Source organism: Prunus mume, linkage group LG5, assembly GCF_029339155.1.
Source record: "Prunus mume cultivar Tortuosa linkage group LG5, ASM2933915v1, whole genome shotgun sequence".
In the NCBI taxonomy this organism is placed as follows: domain Eukaryota; kingdom Viridiplantae; phylum Streptophyta; class Magnoliopsida; order Rosales; family Rosaceae; genus Prunus; species Prunus mume.
This window is the reverse complement of record NC_142702.1, coordinates 25,196,333-25,216,413: the sequence shown is the minus strand read 5'-3', so window position 1 is coordinate 25,216,413 and position 20,081 is coordinate 25,196,333. Positions and strand designations below refer to the sequence as shown.

Here is a 20,081-nt window from a genome sequence, read left to right as displayed (position 1 = left end):
TTCAGCTTTGGATCAAAGAAAAACAGGGTCCCTGCACATTCACTTTGATCTTGGTTTAAATAAGCAAAAAACAAAGTCTGATGAGAATCATAAGATAGAAAACCCAGAACTTTTTAACAGAGAATTTTCATTTTTCATTCAATTAAAGATACATTAAAAAGATACATCAAATTACACATTGACATTTTCAAGCTCACAACAGGCAACTGCTAAATAAAACTCCCACAAACAAACCCAACTACTCAGAGAGGTAAACACTGATCTGCATTATAGTGTCCACGCCATCAGTCGTGTGCTGGTCCTCCTGATGAAGGCTCTCAATGGCAGCGTACCCATTAGCCATCTCGTACTTCCCGGTCCCACCAATCACAGCAATGTGAGAAACAGGGGAGGCGGTACGGTGGACCCCAAACAAGCTTATAGTGTCCTCCACCTCATCATGTGCGCCATGTTCGCCATGCAACAACACGGTGAAAGCCATGGTGTGGCTGTTCCCGTCCAACGAGCTTGCCAAGTAAAAACCTTGTGCCTTTCCAAGCACGGCAGAACCCAGCTCGTGTCCTTCGGTCAGCTCGTCGTCGATCACCGTCACCGAGCCAAACATGAGCTTCTGGAGAGTGGCTCCAGTCGGCAGCTGGCCCGCCGTGACGAAGGGTTGGTTGCTGCCGCCACTGACAACGTTGTTGTTGCCGCTGTTCTGGATCACTGTGCTGCTCTGTGAGTTGGTGAGGCCGGTGAGGCCTGCGATGCTTGGGATGTTGTTCTTGTTGTTGTTGAGGAAGCCGTTTATGTTGTTGTTGGTCAATGGGGTCCCGCCGCTGACTGGGAAGATGTTGTTGTTGGCCTTGGAGAAAGGGGCGTTGAAAACTGTGTTTGCTACCAGGCCAGTGACCACTCTGACTGATGGGTGTGATCCTCCTAGAATGTCGTGCATGAAGAAGGACAAATGTGGGTTTTCCGCGCCGGGTTTTGCCACGGTGGCGCTGGCAGCGGGGGCGGTTGGGGTGGTGAGTCCAGTTGGTGATGTGGGGATAGGACCTGCCACGGGTGTGGTGACTGGGATTGGGGTACTTGGTGATGTGACAGCAGGACCTACACCGGGTGTCACCCCAGCAGCAGGGGCCACGTCAGCAATGGGTGCAGGCACGGTGGCAGGTTCCTCAGGCTCGGGTTGTGGTGAGTCAGCTTCTGGTACAGTGGTGACAGGAGGGACTACCGGTGGTGCCACATTAGTCTCTGGAATTGGCGAGTCAGCATCATCCTCCGTGTCATCAGCGGTTGTGGTTGTGGGGGCGATGGCGGGGATTTGGCCACTTGGCAATGAGGTAGTGGGATTTGTCTGAGGATTTGAGGTGGGGAGAGGTGTTGGGAGAGGATTGGATGCTTCAGGAAGTGCCTCATCAAGGATCCTAGCTGAGTTGGCATATCCAAGGATGATGGCTAGGACCAATATGTAAAGTGTGGTCTTGAGTGGCTTGGAGGTGGATAAAAGAGACTTGGCCATTTTCAATGGATTTTGAAGGAATGAATTGTATCAAGTCTTGGCTCTTGAGAGAATGTATTGGATTTCAGTGAGTTGTGTATGATGAATGAAATGGTTTGTGTTGTGATATATATAGTTTCCTAGAGTCTCTTAAAGTGATGGAGTTGTTGCACCCTTTATTTTGCAGGGTGTCTTTGGTTGGAAAACCAACTCCCATATCAAATGGAATTGGTACTTGTTTTTTTTAGCAGTTAAGAACTTGAGATGGTACTGGTATGAGAATGATTAGGTGCCATCCACTACAGCCTCTAGTTTTGGCATGACCTGAGTGATAAACTAGTGCAGATTTATCCAGAGATCATTTACAGTAAGTAAAACCATATCATATGCAAATGGTAAAACAGTAAACATAAATGCCAATTTCAGGTCTGGAAAAAACTATTTGTATGTATATAATCTTCTGTCACAGACTCACAACATGTGTGTGGCAGGTGGGAGTCAAAATGAGTTCCTTTGATTCCATAACTTTTTTGGTTTCAGTCTTCAGAATTAGGGAATCTGATTCTTTGGAACCTGGAAATTGTTTGTAATGAAAGGTTATTCAGCGTCTGTAGCATAATCATACGCTGCGCAAAACGAAACCCCTCTGTGTTCTTTCCAGAGTGGTAATTCTACTGATTCTTTCAGGCACAAGGCCTGCATCAAGTTCATTATGTTACAATAACTGATCAGGTTGTGTCAAGTGGAGTTGGTAGACTTGTTCATCAAATTAAAAGGAGTTTAAATCGTAATCAAGTTCTTTCAATTTGTAGAAGGCTGTTCCAAAGTTTGAAACTAGGTCATTGTTCATCATCTGGTGTCATAATTGGACAGAAAACTGCACAAGTTCTTTGATAGCATCAGGCGCTATAATTTAGTGTGACTAAAGCAAATAATTTAATTATTATTTTGATTACCCCCATGGATTTTGCATTGAAATTCATTGGAGCAAAAATTGGGTGGCCAAGTAAACTTTGCCTGCTTAGGTTCCAACATCTCATATTTAATCTGTGTCACAAATCTGCTCGACCTTTTTCATACACCAAAAAGAAGTAAGATCCTTTATAAACCCAAATACAGCTCAGGCAATTACAAAACCAAATTCATTAGGAAAAAAAAAGTTGTCGTTTCATAATTGAAAGGATTTCTGTTTGTAAGGTTCTTTGAAATCTGATAAACCAGAAATCTACAATTATAACAGTTCTGTGAGAAAAAGAACAATTTAATGATCTTATATATATGATCTGCATGACTTTTGCCTAACAAGGTTCCTACTAGTACTAGCTGAGATAAACTTTGAGCCTAAGAAGCTTGTTGCCTCCTTCCCCTGCATTTTCTGCCTTAACTGTTGCATAGCCATTTGCACCCACATACTTGCCAATGCCACCAATTACAGCAATATGAGACCCTTCATGCACATCCGTCCGATGCACCCCGAAGAATCTTAATCCATCCTTAAACACACTATCAGCAAAATGTGCAGTCAAGGCCATCATGTGACTGCTGCCATCTTCAGAGCTTGCAACATATATCCCTTGTGCTTTTCCAATCACTTGTGAGCCATAAAACCCTGAACTTTCAAACATGTCCTCATCAATCAGGGTTACAATCCCAAACTCTAGTTCTTGAAGTGTTGCCCTAGCAGGGAAAAATAGTCCAATGCCGGGTAAATCTAGGGTTTGTGTAGTGGGGTTGGTTTCAGGGAGGGGGACTCCTCCATTTGGAGGAAACAGGCCTAATGGCTTTGAGAAGGGCAGCTGACTAGTCACTTTAGTGGTTGCAGGTTTGGACTTGGATGTGGGGTGAGTCACATTAAGCACATCTCGCATTAGGAATGTGATTTCGTGATGGTTGTGGTGAGGGTGCATTGGGGTTGAATTGTCTAGGCTTCGAGCGGCCACCGCAGACAGTTGGTTCGTGGTGGTAGTGACTAGGAGGAGGAAGCAGGCCATGGTTAGCATGGAAGGGTGATTATCCATTTTCATTGTTGAGATTGTGTCTCTATCTACCTTGTTGGAGGTTTATTCATCTATAAAAGGAGAAGACATTAGTGGATTTGGTATACATGGGGTGGGGTGGGTAATTGGAATTAGTTATTCATAAATAGCAGTAATAGTAAAGTATTATAAGCTACTCATCGCTACTTAATAGATAATTAAAGCCAATCCGTGGTCAAAACCAGAAAGTAATACCAATTAAACTGAACTAACTATCATGTTTTAACAATTTTGATACTTCATCCATTAAATTAGACAATTGTCTCATGTATTAGAGAACGATTCCATACCCCAAAATTTGTCAATAACAAAGAAACACTTTTTAAAAATTCACTTTTTTTTGGACAGTTATTTTTTGAACAATTGGACAACATTTAAATTTCACTTTTCGTAAAAAGCAAGGAATATTTAACTAGTATAGCCGGGCGGCTATAATCGGGTTTTTTAATTTTTTAAAAAATCGTATAGCCGCCCGGCTTTACATGTTTTGACCCGTGGGCCCTAGTTGGTCCTTTTTTAATTATATATATAAATAGTACAGCCGAACGGCTATATTTGGTTTTTTAATTTTTAAAAAATAGTACAGCCGGTCGGCTATACTCGGGGTTTGCCTAATTTTTTTAAAAAGCTTATGGCCGCTCGGCTTTAGACGCTAGGCGGGTCCTTTTAACAATATAAATAGCCGATCGGCTATACTCATGTTTTTAAATTTTTTATAAATTGTATAGTCGTGCGGCTATACACCGTTTATTAATATTTTTTAAAAGGAGTATAGCCGACCGGCTGTACTGTTTTGACACTTGGCGCCTAGCGCTAGTCGGGTCTCTTTTTATATATATATATATATATATATATATATATATATATATACACATTAGGGTTTACAGAGTATAGCCCAATTGGTTTATAAGAAGTATAGCCGCCCGGCTGTACTATTGCTGACATGTAGCACCTAGTCTCGCATCGGTGTTTGCATTATATATTAGATAAATAGTATAGCCGCACGGATCTACTTGGTGGTCGACTGTACTCGGTTTTTCTAATTTTTTTCCAAAAAGAGTATAGCCGCGCGGCTACACTTCTTAGGAAAATAGTATAGTGCGATACTTATTTGGACACTTTTTTTTTTCTAGTTTGTTAAAAAATATATATATATATATATATAGTATAACTGTTTGGCGTTCCTGAGTTTTTTCGATTTTAATTTTTTTTAATAAATAGTACATGTCACTTGACCAAATTATCAAGAGTGGTGATTTCCCCACTCCTTTTTCTCTTATTTTATCCACTTACACTCATTTTTTATAACTAAAAAAGGAGTGTAAGTGATAAAATAAAGTGGGGAAATCATTGCCCATTATCAATAACAAAGAAACCCTTTTAAAAAATGTACCTTTTTTTTTTTTTGACAGTTATTTTGTGAAGAATTGGACAACATTTAAATTTGACTTTTCGTTAAAGGAGGGATTTTTATTCTGCGGAGTGCGGCTCTTCTTTAATTTTTCTATATAAACACATTCCGATATCTTACCCCAGTTTCAGTCTTTAACTTAATTTTCAAAACCCTAAAATAAAAGGGGCCTAAACCTCGCAAGGTCCTAACTCTACTTCACCACTATCCAAAACCCTAAATTGCACACTCTGTGAAACCCCAAATTCCTCTGCCATGTATCTCTACAGCCTCACTCTTCAGCGAGCGACGGGCATAGTCTGTGCCATCAATGGCAATTTCTCCGGCGGAAAGGCCCAAGAGATTGTCGTCGCCAGAGGCAAAGTTCTCGACCTTATTCGACCCGACGAAAATGGTAAGATCCAGACTCTACTCTCTGTTGAAATTTTCGGCGTCATTAGGTCTTTAGCTCAGTTTAGGCTCACTGGTTCTCAGAAAGACTATATTGTTGTTGGGTCCGATTCGGGTCGAATAGTAATTCTTGAGTATAACAAGGAAAAGAATGTCTTTGATAAAGTCCACCAAGAAACTTTCGGTAAGTCGGGTTGTCGCCGGATAGTTCCGGGCCAGTATTTGGCCATTGACCCCAAGGGGAGGGCTGTTATGGTTGGGGCCTGTGAAAAGCAGAAGCTTGTTTACGTTTTGAATAGGGATACATCTGCAAGGTTAACTATATCATCCCCCTTGGAGGCCCACAAGTCGCATACTATTGTGTATTCAATTTGTGGGGTTGATTGTGGGTTTGATAACCCCATATTTGCTGCCATTGAGTTGGATTATTCAGAAGCCGATCAGGACTCTACTGGGCAGGCGGCAAACGAGGCTCAGAAGCATTTGACTTTCTACGAGCTCGACCTTGGGCTTAACCATGTATCTAGGAAGTGGTCGGATCAGGTTGATAATGGTGCAAATTTACTGGTCACAGTTCCTGGAGGTGGGGATGGGCCAAGTGGTGTATTGGTCTGTGCGGAAAATTTTGTGATTTACAAGAATCAGGATAAACCGGATCTTAGGGCCGTGATTCCTAGGCGTGCAGATTTGCCAGCTGAGCGTGGGGTTCTTATAGTTTCAGCAGCTATGCACAAGCAGAAGTCAATGTTCTTTTTCCTTTTGCAGACAGAGTATGGGGATATATTTAAGGTTACTCTGGACCATGATAATGACAAGGTCTCAGAATTGAAGATAAAATATTTTGATACAATTCCAGTTACAACTTCAATGTGTGTGTTAAAATCTGGGTTTTTGTTTGCTGCGTCAGAGTTTGGGAATCACTCTTTGTACCAGTTCCGAGCAATAGGTGAAGATCCTGATGTGGAGTCTTCCTCAGCTACATTGATGGAAACTGAAGAAGGTTTCCAACCTTTGTTTTTCCAGCCTAGAAGACTTAAGAACCTTGTTAGGATTGATCAGGTTGAGAGCTTAATGCCGATAATGGATATGAAGGTCAATAATCTCTTTGAGGAAGAAACACCTCAAATATTTACACTTTGTGGGCGGGGCCCTCGTTCATCCCTCAGGATTCTAAGGCCCGGTTTAGCTATCAGTGAGATGGCTGTGTCAGAGCTTCCAGGTGTACCGAGTGCAGTCTGGACAGTAAAAAAGAATGTATCTGATGAGTTTGATGCGTACATTGTGGTGTCATTTGCAAATGCTACCCTTGTGCTTTCAATTGGTGAGACTGTGGAAGAAGTTAGTGACAGTGGGTTTCTTGACACTACCCCATCACTTGCAGTTTCTTTGATAGGTGATGATTCTCTCATGCAAGTTCACCCAAATGGAATTAGGCATATTAGGGAAGATGGACGTATTAATGAATGGAGAACTCCTGGAAAGAGAACGATCGTCAAGGTTGGCTCTAATAGACTTCAAGTGGTTATTGCTCTGAGCGGCGGAGAACTTATATATTTTGAAGTTGATATGACGGGTCAATTGATGGAGGTGGAGAAGCATGAAATGTCTGGTGATGTAGCTTGTCTGGACATTGCCCCTGTACCTGAAGGGAGACAGAGATCTCGTTTCCTTGCAGTTGGTTCATATGACAACACTATTCGTATTTTGTCATTGGATCCTGATGACTGTATGCAGATTCTGAGTGTGCAAAGTGTTTCTTCAATTCCAGAATCTCTCCTATTTCTTGAGGTTCAGGCATCAATTGGTGGGGAGGATGGTGCTGACCATCCTGCCAGCCTTTTCCTTAATGCTGGTTTACGTACTGGGATTCTGTTCAGGACAGTGGTAGATATGGTGACAGGTCAGCTTTCTGATTCCCGTTCACGATTCTTAGGACTAAGAGCTCCGAAGCTATTTTCTGTTAGTGTGAGAGGCAAGCATGCTATGCTTTGTTTGTCAAGTCGACCCTGGCTCGGTTATATTCATCAAGGACATTTTCTGTTAACACCCCTATCTTATGAGACACTTGAATATGCCGCCTCATTTTCATCTGATCAATGTGCGGAAGGTGTAGTTGCTGTTGCTGGAAATGCTTTGAGGGTTTTTACTATTGAAAGGTTGGGAGAAACCTTTAACGAAACTGTGGTTCCACTGAGGTACACTCCCAGAAAGTTTGTTGTTCAACTCAAACGAAAGCTTTTAGTAATTATTGAAAGTGATCAAGGAGCATTCACAGCAGAAGAGCGTGAAGCTGCAAAAAAGGAGTGCTTTGAGGCTGCAGGAATTGGTGAAAATGGAAATGGTAATGTTGATCAGATGGAAAATGGTGGTGATAATGAGGATGATCCCCTCTCCGATGAGCACTACGGCTATCCTAAGGCAGAGTCTGAGAAATGGGTTTCTTGCATTAGAGTTCTTGACCCCAAGACAGCAACTACAACTTGTCTGCTGGAGCTTCAGGATAACGAAGCTGCATTCAGTATATGCACAGTGAATTTCCACGACAAGGAGTATGGTACGCTTTTAGCTGTCGGTACAGCAAAGGGACTGCAGTTTTGGCCCAAAAGAAGTGTAACGGCAGGGTATATTCATATCTATAGATTTCTAGATGATGGAAAGTCCCTTGAACTTTTGCACAAGACACAAGTGGATGGTGTTCCTCTTGCTTTATGCCAGTTTCAGGGAAGATTACTAGCAGGCATAGGACCAGTGCTCAGACTGTATGATTTGGGGAAAAAAAGATTGCTTAGAAAATGTGAGAATAAGCTGTTTCCCAACTCCATTATATCTATTCAAACCTATCGTGATAGGATTTACGTAGGTGACATTCAAGAGGTATCTCTTTCTTCTTTCTCAGTAGTTGTATCAGATCTTGAATTTCTTTTACTTGTTATTTGCTTGTGCCGCCTGTTGTGGTACCTTCCCGCTCTTACATTTTCTTTGTAGATACATGTTTATCTGTGTTATGCTAGTATCCTATTTTGTGTCATAGTGTCTCTTCATGTGGATTATCTAAAACTCAAGTTATTTAACCTTTAGAGGCATAGCGTAAATAAGTAAATAGACGCTCAGAAAAGTTTTTAATTCAGAATCTTCTGCAATGGTCAAATAGCGGAAATTTAGGCTAAGATGTCCAGATACTAATTGCAATTGACATATCTTGTTGCCTGATATATAGTGGGTGCAGAGGTACTGGTACATATGATGACTCTGTGTTTGGTGCTTAGTCTTTAATCTGTGTTTATATCCCTGTATCAACTTTTTGTATACCTGATTTGAGGTGCTTTTTGTGGTGGATTTTTGTATGACGTACAGAATCTTATTCTTCTGGCTTGCTGTTCTTGGTTCACTTCGCAAGGCACTAACTATATTTCCTATGATGTTAATTTATTTGGCAGTCATTTCACTACTGCAAGTACAGACGGGATGAGAATCAGTTGTATATCTTTGCTGATGATTGTGTTCCAAGATGGCTTACAGCGTCATATCATATAGATTTTGACACCATGGCAGGTGCAGACAAGTTTGGAAATGTCTATTTTGTGCGGTTACCACAGGATGTTTCAGATGAGATAGAAGAGGATCCAACAGGTGGGAGGATAAAATGGGAGCAGGGGAAGTTGAATGGCGCTCCCAACAAAGTAGAGGAGATAGTGCAGTTTCATGTTGGTGATGTGGTCAGCTGTGTGCAGAAGGCATCTCTAATTCCAGGTGGTGGGGAATGCATCATCTATGGGACAGTGATGGGTAGCTTGGGTGCATTGCTTGCATTCACCTCTCGTGATGATGTTGACTTCTTTTCTCACCTGGAGATGTATATGAGGCAGGAGCATCCGCCCTTGTGTGGTAGAGATCACATGGCTTATAGATCAGCTTATTTTCCGGTTAAGGTAATCCAGCGGGTGCCTATTTCTAATTATCTGCGATTAATGTGGAGATATTTTGAATTTTATTGTTCTATGTCTTAATTTAGATAAGCTTATTTTTCGGTTAGAAAGCCTTAATTAATAATTTTGAAACAGTGATGACAGTATTTTAATTTTGCAGGATGTGATTGATGGAGATCTGTGCGAGCAGTTCCCAACATTGCCTATGGATCTGCAGAGAAAAATTGCGGATGAGTTGGATAGAACTCCTGGAGAGATACTGAAGAAACTTGAGGAAATTCGAAATAAGATCATTTAAGGAAGAGCAAGCTCAAAAATACCTGCCTGAATTTTACCGTACCTTCGGGTTTAGCATGCATACATCAGATAAAATCGTTCTGTCAAAAGGTTCAAGTGGACGAATGCTTGATACTAATGAGAATTTGGTTGACGTGCAGTTTCTCGAGTCAATTTTGCTTCGATTGCTGCTGACTGTAGTTACACTAACAGGACAAGCATGCTAGTGATTGTCTTTTCCTAATATTGCAGGAGTGGATGAATGTTTCTGATTCAATAAATTCAGACGCTGATGGTTGAGACTAAGCCAAGTATATCGTAAGAAGCGACATGCATCTTTACAGCCATTTAGACAGCATTCCTTGTTGTTGTAATTATTCAGAATAGATTCCCCCCCTCCTCCTTTTTCCTTCTCAGTTGAACAATGTTAAGCAAGATTGATTGATGCTACCTTTTCTCTTACCTGTTAGTAAGCCACTCTGGAATCTTGCACTGAACTTAGATATTGTTGTTGATGTCTTGTGATATTTGAATTCATTGAGTCTATTTGAAACGTGAGATTCGACTTCTATTTTAGTAATGTATAATTTGGATTTGAATGAAGGAAAAAGAATTAAATATTTCAAATTCAAAACGTTATATTCAATGTCAAATCAAATACCTTCTATTTATATGTTCATTCGCGTACATACTTTTGCACTCAAGTTCGAGTTCAAATCCCTCTACTTGTTGCCAGTGTGGAGCATCAATGCGAAGGTACTTTTATTGGCAACTGTTGTTATTTCGTCCAATGAATTTTACAAGTGAAAGGGTGTTTAAATTTCACGAGAAAGAAACAAAACTAATATCCATGATTCTACTTCTTCTACTTGGACAAATCGTCATTTCCACGTTTCGACTCTCCCTCCAACCTTGAATTGCCAAAAGCACTTCTCTCCTCTAACCAGCTGATTATGTCTGAAAACACAATCTCAATGTTGTCAGGTGTTTCTCCGTAGAGCAGACTATGCCACATATTTGGGTACATCTTCAATGTCTTGTCCTGGCTAGAAGCCTCTTTATGAAGCTTTTCGCTGACTGATTTATCTGTCACCCTATCGTCTTCGCCATGTAAAACTAGGAATGGCAAGGTGACCTCTCCAAGCCTCCCCTCAAGATCCGAGCTCACCCTCAAAAGCTCGGAGCCGGTTTGAAGCCGAGGCCGGCCTTTGTAACAGTAGGAATTTTTTCTAATCTGCAATTAAGTTAGAATTATTATTAGCACTGGCCTGCAACTAATTTAGTTGATCATCATATATACATGCACCAAACTAAGCAGGGCAGATATTTTACCTGTTCTCTTATCTCGGGTACTTTGACAGCAACGTCGATAATATCATTTGTTGGGATTATTTTCCAGGTTGGAATGAACTTGCAGAGGAACTGCAAAAAACTGATGACGAAAGCAGGTGGCCTCATTTCTTTTGCAATCTGCAAATAAAAAATGGTTTTAAAAAAACCCCCACAAAACTAGTTAGTTTGAGTTTTCATCATTAGGTTGCAATATCTGTAAAGTCCACTAACTAAATTGTTTTTTTTCTCTCAACAAGAAAAAAGGGTGCCTTCGAAAGTGACAGACCATTTTCATTTTGAGTAATTTTAAATAAAACCCAAAAAAGAAAAGTAGTTTTAATTGAAAGTTGAATGAAGGGTCAGCTTTCAGTTGGTTAAAATTATATAATAAAAAAAGAAAATTGTTGAATAAAATTGTAATAAGAGTAGTATTATTCATTCTATAATAGCACCCGAGAAAAAAGGGAGGCTAATCTAAAATGATTCAATTATTGTTTGGATTAAGATAAATTTATATTATTATCAACAAACAGATTTGGTCAACAAATTCATTTTTAAAGAAAAAAGAAAGTATAAGGATAAAATAACGGAAGCAGTCTCTATGTTGGGGTCCAAATCCAAATTGACAGAGGATTAAATAAATATATAAAAGCAAACGGAAAACTCGGCTTGAGAAACGCCAAATAGAATATGGAAAAAAAAAAAACAAACAAACAAACAAATTAAAAGAAACAGACCTTACACATAGGTGCAACCAAAACTGCACCATGCCAAAACTCTGGCTTTTTTCTGTGCACCAGCAGAGCCACAGCTCCTCCCATTGACTCTCCCAAAAGATACCTCATTTTTCCTTTGTTCTCTTCGCTTTCTGAATTTTCCACAGCATATTAATTCACAGGTCAGAACCAAACTAACAAATTTTGTCAAACCAAATGACTAAAAAGAAAAATAATTGAGTTGAAGAGATCACTTTAGTTTCTAGAGGTTTAGGGTCAGTATTGAAATGGCCTCGAGATTTCAATTTCATCAATTTCATACTCAACGTATCCAAATATGACCAATTCACCTCGTCAGTTAAATTGACCATCTCAAACGTTAAATGTTGATGTGTCAACTGTAGGACCACAGACCCTGACAATCCATTCCAACTAGTCTACGTGAAGGGCATTTCTGGAAAGAAAAAAATATATTTTTTAAAACAACAAAAAAACAACAACTACAACAAAAATTTCCCCATAAAACACGATCAAACATCCAAAACAAAATCAACCTCACAATCAGAACCAAATAACTCTCTAGCCCTATAAGTTGTAAGTGTAGCAGTTCATGTTCAAACACCATTTCTTCACCAACCCAATACACGTCTGCAAGTCTTCAGTGTCGCCGAACATGCCTATGAGGATGTTGACGGTGGAGATGTTGCCACGTATGTTGGAGCGGTCCATGTCACGGAGGATCGACCGAGCGAGGTCGAACCGGGCAGGGGAGGTGGACTTAGAGAGAATGAGGAGGAGGCGGTTGCAGGTGAAGGGGTCATGGTGGAAATTCGGGGAAAGCGAGGGACAAAATCGGAAGAATCTAATGGCGAGGTCGGGGCAGTTGAGGGATTTCAGGATTTCGAAGGCTTCGGATGAGGTGAGGTGGAGGGGGGAGGGAGGAGAGGTAGTCGGAGAGGTCGGAGAAGGGGTTGGACGACGTGGCGGAAGGTGACTGACCGAGGAGGATTTGGGTGGCTTTGCAGATGAGGTCGCGTCGCGGGAGAGCGTAGCCGCGGATGTCTGTGGGGAGGGGCGGTGGTGGGGTCACCTCGGCGGAGACGGAGAGGCCCGTTGGGGCCAAATCCATAATTACCCAAACCTAAAAAAGCTAATTTGTCCAATCCAATCAAATTGAGCCACAAAAGGAGAGAAATAGAGGGAGGAGGATAGGGATGACGAAGAGAGGGGGAGAGGGAGGAAGAGAAAGAGAAAAATAGAGATTGGGTGGGGTACGGCCCTAGTGGATTGCTTGTTTGTTTTTTTCTTTTGTTTTAATTTTATTTTCTGGGTAATTTTGAGTATTTTTATTTTCTGGGTAGTTCTTGAGTTTTTCTGAAACTTTTTGGTGGATGAGGATGGTAAATGGCCTTCTTAAAACTGCCCATGGTGTCCCTCCTGGTGTTGCCACATTCCACCACATTATTACCGCCTTGGCAACCATGAAAAGCTATGAAGAGCTTGGTTGGTGTTTTGAGGTCAATCAGAGAGTGAGAATATATAGTCATGAACCAGGAGTTTCTAGGTTTTAGTTGGGGAGCCAGTAGAGAGAAGGGAGGGCCTGTGGAGGTCGACGAAGGGTGGCTAGGGGAGGGAGACTTGCTGGGATTTTTTGTTTTCAGTTTTTTGGTTTTGAAAAAATATATATTTAAAAAAAAAAAGTTATTCTTTAATTTTATTTTCGAAATGCCCTTCACGTGGACTAATTGGAATGAGTTGTGAGGATATGTGGCGGGTCCCACAGTTGACACATCAACATTTAACCTTTGATCAGACGGTCAATTTAACGGACAGGGTAAATTGGTCATATTTGGATACGTTGGGTATGAAATTGATGAAATTGAAATCTCGAAACCCATTTCGATACTGACCCTAAACCTCTAGGGACTAAAATGTAGTTAACCCTAAAATAATCTAACCACATATGTTTGTGAAGTGATTGGTACAGTCATCCACTACATCATCAAAGCTTTCGACATAGCCTTTAAGGCCTGCTGATTTTCCATGGCCTTCATAGTCAATCCCATATAAGGCAAAGCCTGCTTTGGCAAGCCTGATTGCAGTACCTGGGAAAAAAAACAATTTGAAACTCTGTTAATTAATTATCAGTGTTATATATATTTTTCTTATTAGGTTTTTTTTTTTTTTTTTTTTTTTTGGAGTTGAAATTTGATGGGAAAAGGTACAATAAAATTATACAGATATGTGAAGATTAATTTTAATACTCACTCTTCATGGTGGTGCTGCATTCCATGGCGTATCCATGACAGATGAAGATTATGGCTTTGGGCGTGTTGTTTTTTGGGAGCCATCTGCATGTGAAAAGCTCCATGCCTCGAGAATTTGAGATGTGCCCCTGCATATATAATTAGTGAATGGAATTGATTTAGAACACACACAGAAACAATATTTGCCCAAAAAAAAATCAAAACCCGGCACAGAACAGAACTAAAGGCTAACCTCTTCATATTTGACACCTTCCATATCAGAGGCCTGCAATAATTGGAAAAGAACAATAAGAAAAGCCCATACATAAAACCAAGATATGAGAGAGAGAGAGAGAGAGAGAGAGATAAAATACCATGATGTGTTAGAGTACTTGATATCAGGAAGAATGCTAAGAGTATGAGTGAGAGAAATAGATGCCAGATTCAGATGGAAGTTGGCAATTAGAGAGAAGTATTGGGAAGTTGATATTTGTTTATATAGAAAACTCTGGCTTTGCCTGTCCTGGCTAGGATAGGAGAGAGAGAGAGAGAGCCAAGCCAATATGTGTGTATATATATATATATGGGAAATTCTATATGAACCCCATTAATTGCTCTTTACACCCCATAATTTTTTACACCCTACTAAATTTTAATAAAATTTCAAATTGCTCATTATACCCCTTTTTTTCTTCCTAAATTGCCCTAATGAACCCCATTCCCTAACTCACTATGTAAACCTCATCTCATATCATACACCACCCACCGAAACGTAGGTAAAAGTTTGGTAGTGAACCACTGAACTACACTCCATGTTATAGTGGATCTCCACCGAATATTAAGTTCATGACCGGTCAAACCCAACTGCAAACGGTGCAATGTTTCGGTGACATCCCACCGAATTTACCTATCGCGTTCGGCAATGATGTGCTGAACGCAACCATCGACCATTATGAAATACTAAACTTGCAAAACGCCAAAAAATAAACTCGTACCTCATTCGAAGCCTCTCTAACTTCAATCTCACCCTTCATGAATAAATACAATATATTTTTCACCAATATAAACGTATAAATCTAGGATTTAGGGTTTATGAACAAAATAGTTTGAGAAAAAAGTCAAACTAGGATTGCAGGAATATATGTGGGGTGTAGTGAGCAATTTTAATTTTAAATTTTTTTGTCCTTAACGGTAATTGTGTACAAGGGTAAAATAGGTTATTCATATTTAAAATTAGTATGGGGTGTAAAGAGCAAATAATGAGGTGCCAATAAAATCACCCTAAAAATATTCCTAACCATAATCCCCCAAAAGCATACGCCAGTTTTCTTAACTTCATTTGTTTTTTTTTTTCTTAATAACAAATTAGATATTTAGAATCAATTAATTCTTACTTGGTAATATTTTTACAATCAGCTATTAATCTAATGGTAACTTTTGCAATTCTTGAAGCAGAACCGTGGACAGTCAAGGATCATTGTACATTTGAAGCCTTATTCTAAAATCACATTTTAAACTAATAACTTTAGCTAGCCCACTTGTTGAAAAATTATTGGTTCGCCCTTGAGTATAAGTGCTTTCTAGCCAAGCTTGAGCCTGCACAGGGGCACCATTTGAATATAGCTAAGTTTCTCTTTGCAGCCTCTTCCTCAAGTCCTTGCTCTGTTTCTTCTCCGTTCTTCCTTACACCTTGCCCTACACTGTTTGGTCAACTGGTCAACCACCACAACCGTAGCTATATGGTTTTATCAAGTTCCATCAACCCATATTAACCAAAAAAAAGTTGGGACTTTTACTATTACGCCCAAAGTCCATTTACAACATAACAAATGCGAAATTCTATAGTGATGATGCCATATATGGACTTTTCATGTGGACATTCATATTAGCCACATGCTCATTAAACTTAAGTGAAGTTACTATTCATAGAAATCATGTGGCTAATATGAAGGTCCACATCTATGGTTCATATTGCACCCCAAAACATCTATAGTCCATATATCGAACTTTCTATAAATTACAAAACTACCATCGATTTCTTAAAACAAGCCTAACCCCAAAACCTCATAAAAAATATTCAAAACACTCAACAGGGCATCAGAGTAATTTAATAATCAAAATTAAATTTAACAGGGCCAGCTGTCGTTTTTTGGGTTTGTTTATAGAAATTAAATGGTGTAACGTTTATCTATATCACTAGTGCTAAGAGCATCTACAATGGATTCCTTAAATCACCTCCTTAGATAAATTTAGGGGGGAAATGAGAAAACCCACCTACAACCATACTCCTTATCCAACTCCTAAAATATGGAGACCTCTAGAAGCTTCTAAATCTACTAGGAACTGTTTTCATGCTTGTAGGGAGCTTCTCCAATAATAATTTTGAAGTTAAAGGTTGATTACGGACTTTCCAGCCTTGTTTACACCTTGCGGCAAGTTAACAGGAAAGCACACGTTCATTTATTTCCTACATTTTAAATGGTGTACAGAATAATATTTGCAAGTATTAGTTATTGTAAAAAAACTAGCTAACTTCATATAGTTTTTAGAAATTGAGAATGAAGAACCAAAATTTGTCCCAAATATGCCAAATGAGATGATGGGCATCAATAGTTAGATGCAAGAATAATACTTAATTTTTTTTAATGATTAGATGGTTGGATTGAACCCTTATTCAACCCCCTCACCCAAATCCCCCTCATTGTAGCATTTCCGCCATTCAAGTCAAGTCTGGCCAGTCCGAGTCCTAGATGAGGCTAAGGATGCTTTGCCCGAAACTGCAATTAACTGCTTGCAAATTTAGTCCACGGGCTTGCTATCATGAGCCCCACTCTTTGCACAATATTCTTTGTTTTGTATTGATGCATATATAAATCCTAGTTAGCATTTCCCCCTATAATACTTGTGTATATATTATACACCTACGTAAGTACATCAATTTTTCCATATAATACTTGTATTATACACGTACATATGTACACATATAATGGTAGATGAGGTACACCAATAATTCCATATTTATTGGGTATATGAATTTAAAGCAATGGATTATCAACTCACCATAACCTGATGCAATGAATTTAAGTCCCGTTGTACCTGAATAATTAGATATTCCTATTAAAAAAATGAAGAAAAAAAAATCAGAGTGAAGGGCACTTATTATGCGAAGGAGACTGGATTGACCATCCATATCTAATAGCAAGTTCTTGTACAAAATACATAGAGACATATATGTACAGTATAGCAAGTTCTTGTACATTTGTGAAAACAGATTCCCAACTATCCATTCTTCCTTTCTTACAAGTCGCATTGTCCATTTTTCCTTTCTTACAAGTCTAAGTCGTTGCATTTGACTACTTGCGAATTTCTTCCACAAGGGTGCAATCATGTGCCCTACTCTTACAAGTCTAAGTCATGTGCCCTACTCTAAGTCTAAGTCATTGCAATGAAAACAAACAGACAAATGGATTTGACACCGAAAACACACATTCCATATGAAAGCTCTTGAAAGTGCCCTGTAAGTTGCACTGAGCCAAAACCCCCACTTCCATGCAAGTTGCTTTTGTTAAATCCATTTGTCCATTCTTCCTTTCTTACAAGTCTAAGTCGTTGCATTTGGCTACTTGCGAATTTCTTCCACAAGGGTGCAATCATGTGCCCTACTCTTTGGCAACTTGTTCTGTTTTCATAGATTGGCACTACAACAAATTATTCAATCATTTCAAGTTTTCAACTAGAAAGGAAAAATAAAACGAAAAACACTTTGGAGTTGGAAGGAACTTCTCTGTTTTCGGCTCTTTGTGTGTTGGATGAGTCGTAAGATGCAAGAGGTTGACACACCGTAGAAGAAGAAGAACTAGCTTATTTCCAACCAAGTAATCTTCAGCCACTTAGTGGTGACAGCGTGACGCGTAGGCAATCTCAATCCAACCTAACCTCATCAAACGTCCTACACCAATGATCAGGCTTACAATTATATCGTCAAACATTTAATCGGTCACGTGCTCTTCTAAGCTACGTTGTACAATTAAAATTGGTGCACGTGATTCTAGAGAAAAGATGAAAGAGATTATTTTTGGGGGGGGGGGGTTGCTCATAAGAGTCGAGAAATTGAATGGTTAATAAGTGGATGACTTGATGGTCGGTGATGATTTTATAGATCTACGGCACGCAACTGTTACAAAATCTTCAACATGCAATTTCTTTGCCAATTTTACCCTTTATTATTAGTAGTAAATAAGTTGACCCAACAAAAGACTTAAGTATTGGGCATCCCACATTTTGATGACTGCAACTCCATCTCCATGTGAGTGGAGGGCTTGGAGAGGGTATTGTCCATGATGAAAAATTCAAGTGCGTAAATGAAAAAAGTGTGCTACCACCACAAAATCATAAAAATATATATTTTTTTTAATACAAGTGTTAATCTAAACAATTTATAACACACGCACTACAATGGTGTCATGAGAGTTCGAATCTAAGACCACTAGCTTGCAAGTCAAAGTCATTTTTCACTAGACTAGACCTCATTAGCCATAAAAACAATTTTTAAATTCAATTATTTTGGTCACCAAACTCTAGGAAAATAATTGAATATTCGAAAATTAAATTGCCAGATATATAACTTGTTTGTTTAAAAAAATAATTTAAAATAATAATAATAAATGCAATTTGACTCTAAATATGAAATTCGTACAATTATTTAGTTCATCACATCGACTAATATCTCATCATCATTCAACCTTTCATGAAATCCGTATATGAGTATTGAAAGAAAAAGAAAAGATTTGAAATGAATGTGATAAATTTTCAAAAGAGAAGGTACTCCACAAACCACCTTCAACTTCCAATCATCCCCATCACCAATATTGACACCTTTTAACAAGAATGGACATCCACATTTCTTGGTACCAGTGTCCCTAGCACATTTTTTCATATCACTATTTGCATCCGACCTTATATCAGTTGTCTCACCAAACTTGCAAGACTTATAGTTATCGTTCCTCTCACAAGCAAGTATTACACTAGGTATCCTCTTGCTCTCACCTCCATAATTAGACCTTTTAATTACAATGACAATATTATTCATTTTTCCTTGTGCACGAGCCCATCTAAGTAATGCATCTCTACCATTGAATATCTACACATAAAACTCATATTATTTAAACATAAAATTTGAAACATTAGTGCCACGTTAATGATACTAAAAAGGAATTCAAACAAATAATTACCGAATAAGTTGTGAATTGATCACTATAGTCCATTACACATTCTGTTCCCACATTGTTGCCTTCAGTAGGGGCGTCACCTTGTTTGTGTTCCTTCAATGGGAGTAAGATCAAAATAGCTTGCATTAAATTTGTGGTCGGCAATAAGTTACTGAAAAAATAACTACATTTCGGTTGGATGCCACTGAAACGCAGGTAAAAGTTTGGTAGTGAACCACTGAACTACGTTCCATGTTACGGTGGATCTCCACCGAATATTAATGTTTGTGCCTAATAAATCACGGTCATAAACTGACCAAAGGGACTTCCTCTCAGCCCTAGCACTTGCTCATGAATTGAAACGGCCACATTTCATTAGGCATTTTGCCTCCCTGAAAAACAAAAGAAAAGCTGCGAAGGCAGAATCCTCTCGGCCTCTCGACCGCGGTATTATAGGCCGAAGCCGAAGGCCATAAGAGACACGGCCAAATATGCTATGGTTAAATCACCACGTGGCCTCAGGGTCCCACGCCCCATTTAATGAAGTAACGTCTCTGACTATCGCAGCAAACCCACTGGTCGCAAGAATCATTTAATGCACGAGGGCAGAAAGGAAGTGACTGAAGTCGGATTTGGTGATGGAAACCAGAGTGGTTAGGCGCAAACATTCTCACAATTATTCTTACAACTTGAGGTCAGATCACCAACCACCAGACCAGGGCATTAAATGCGTTCCCATGGCCAGGTGCAGAACCCACGATCGGGCGGTGGCCGAGATTTACCAGGATTTATGGGGGTCACACCACCATACTTCACGATCCCAAATGTCGATTTGACTACCCACTTGCCCCGATCAGACTCCACCACGCAGATCTTTTCAGCCTCGATTGTCCTTCCAGGACTCCCCCTATAAATACTAAGCTCAAGACTACATTCAAAGGGTCCTACACCAAACCAAAAGCCTCCCACGGAGCAAATTATCTTTTCCTGTAATGCACTTTCAATATCTTTATATACTTTCCTAGGAGTAGTGGTAGATTGTAAGGAAAATCCATTCA

At 39.6% G+C, this 20,081-nt stretch overlaps 4 protein-coding genes across 4 annotated transcripts; 1 reads left to right on the top strand and 3 right to left on the bottom strand.

Annotated features, from left to right (window-relative positions):
- Positions 1-202: 202 nt before the first annotated feature.
- LOC103332582 (dirigent protein 24) lies at positions 203-1,571 on the bottom strand. Its single transcript, XM_008235326.2, has one exon. It carries the CDS (start codon positions 1,502-1,504, stop codon positions 239-241), a length of 1,266 nt encoding a protein of 421 aa, XP_008233548.2. The 5' UTR covers positions 1,505-1,571; the 3' UTR covers positions 203-238.
- A 1,200-nt stretch (positions 1,572-2,771) lies between these two features.
- On the bottom strand, positions 2,772-3,512 carry LOC103332581 (dirigent protein 9-like). Its single transcript, XM_008235325.3, has one exon. The coding sequence runs from the start codon at positions 3,505-3,507 to the stop codon at positions 2,803-2,805; it is 705 nt and encodes a 234-aa protein (XP_008233547.3). The 5' UTR covers positions 3,508-3,512; the 3' UTR covers positions 2,772-2,802.
- A 1,520-nt stretch (positions 3,513-5,032) lies between these two features.
- Positions 5,033-10,080, top strand: LOC103332580 (spliceosome-associated protein 130 A). Its single transcript, XM_008235324.2, has 3 exons — positions 5,033-8,194; positions 8,758-9,249; positions 9,407-10,080. Exons 1-3 carry the CDS (start codon positions 5,186-5,188, stop codon positions 9,542-9,544), a joined length of 3,639 nt encoding a protein of 1,212 aa, XP_008233546.1. The 5' UTR covers positions 5,033-5,185; the 3' UTR covers positions 9,545-10,080.
- Positions 10,081-10,260: 180 nt separating this feature from the next.
- On the bottom strand, positions 10,261-14,361 carry LOC148917420 (caffeoylshikimate esterase-like). Its single transcript, XM_089053036.1, has 7 exons — positions 14,191-14,361; positions 14,070-14,102; positions 13,839-13,965; positions 13,529-13,675; positions 11,592-11,722; positions 10,855-10,992; positions 10,261-10,756 (listed from the first exon to the last, which is right to left on the bottom strand). Exons 1-7 carry the CDS (start codon positions 14,191-14,193, stop codon positions 10,388-10,390), a joined length of 948 nt encoding a protein of 315 aa, XP_088909162.1. The 5' UTR covers positions 14,194-14,361; the 3' UTR covers positions 10,261-10,387.
- Between the last annotated feature and the right edge of the window lie 5,720 nt (positions 14,362-20,081).

Coding starts and splice junctions, on each gene's coding strand:
- LOC103332582 (XM_008235326.2), bottom strand. CDS start 1,504: ATGGCCAAGTCTCTTTTATCCACCTCCAAGCCACTCAAGACCACACTT.
- LOC103332581 (XM_008235325.3), bottom strand. CDS start 3,507: ATGAAAATGGATAATCACCCTTCCATGCTAACCATGGCCTGCTTCCTC.
- LOC103332580 (XM_008235324.2), top strand. CDS start 5,186: ATGTATCTCTACAGCCTCACTCTTCAGCGAGCGACGGGCATAGTCTGT. Junction 8,195..8,757: donor ACGTAGGTGACATTCAAGAG/GTATCTCTTTCT, acceptor TTTATTTGGCAG/TCATTTCACTACTGCAAGTA. Junction 9,250..9,406: donor CAGCTTATTTTCCGGTTAAG/GTAATCCAGCGG, acceptor TTAATTTTGCAG/GATGTGATTGATGGAGATCT.
- LOC148917420 (XM_089053036.1), bottom strand. Junction 10,993..11,591: donor TGGTTGCACCTATGTGTAAG/GTCTGTTTCTTT, acceptor TTTTATTTGCAG/ATTGCAAAAGAAATGAGGCC. Junction 10,757..10,854: donor TACCCGAGATAAGAGAACAG/GTAAAATATCTG, acceptor ACTTAATTGCAG/ATTAGAAAAAATTCCTACTG.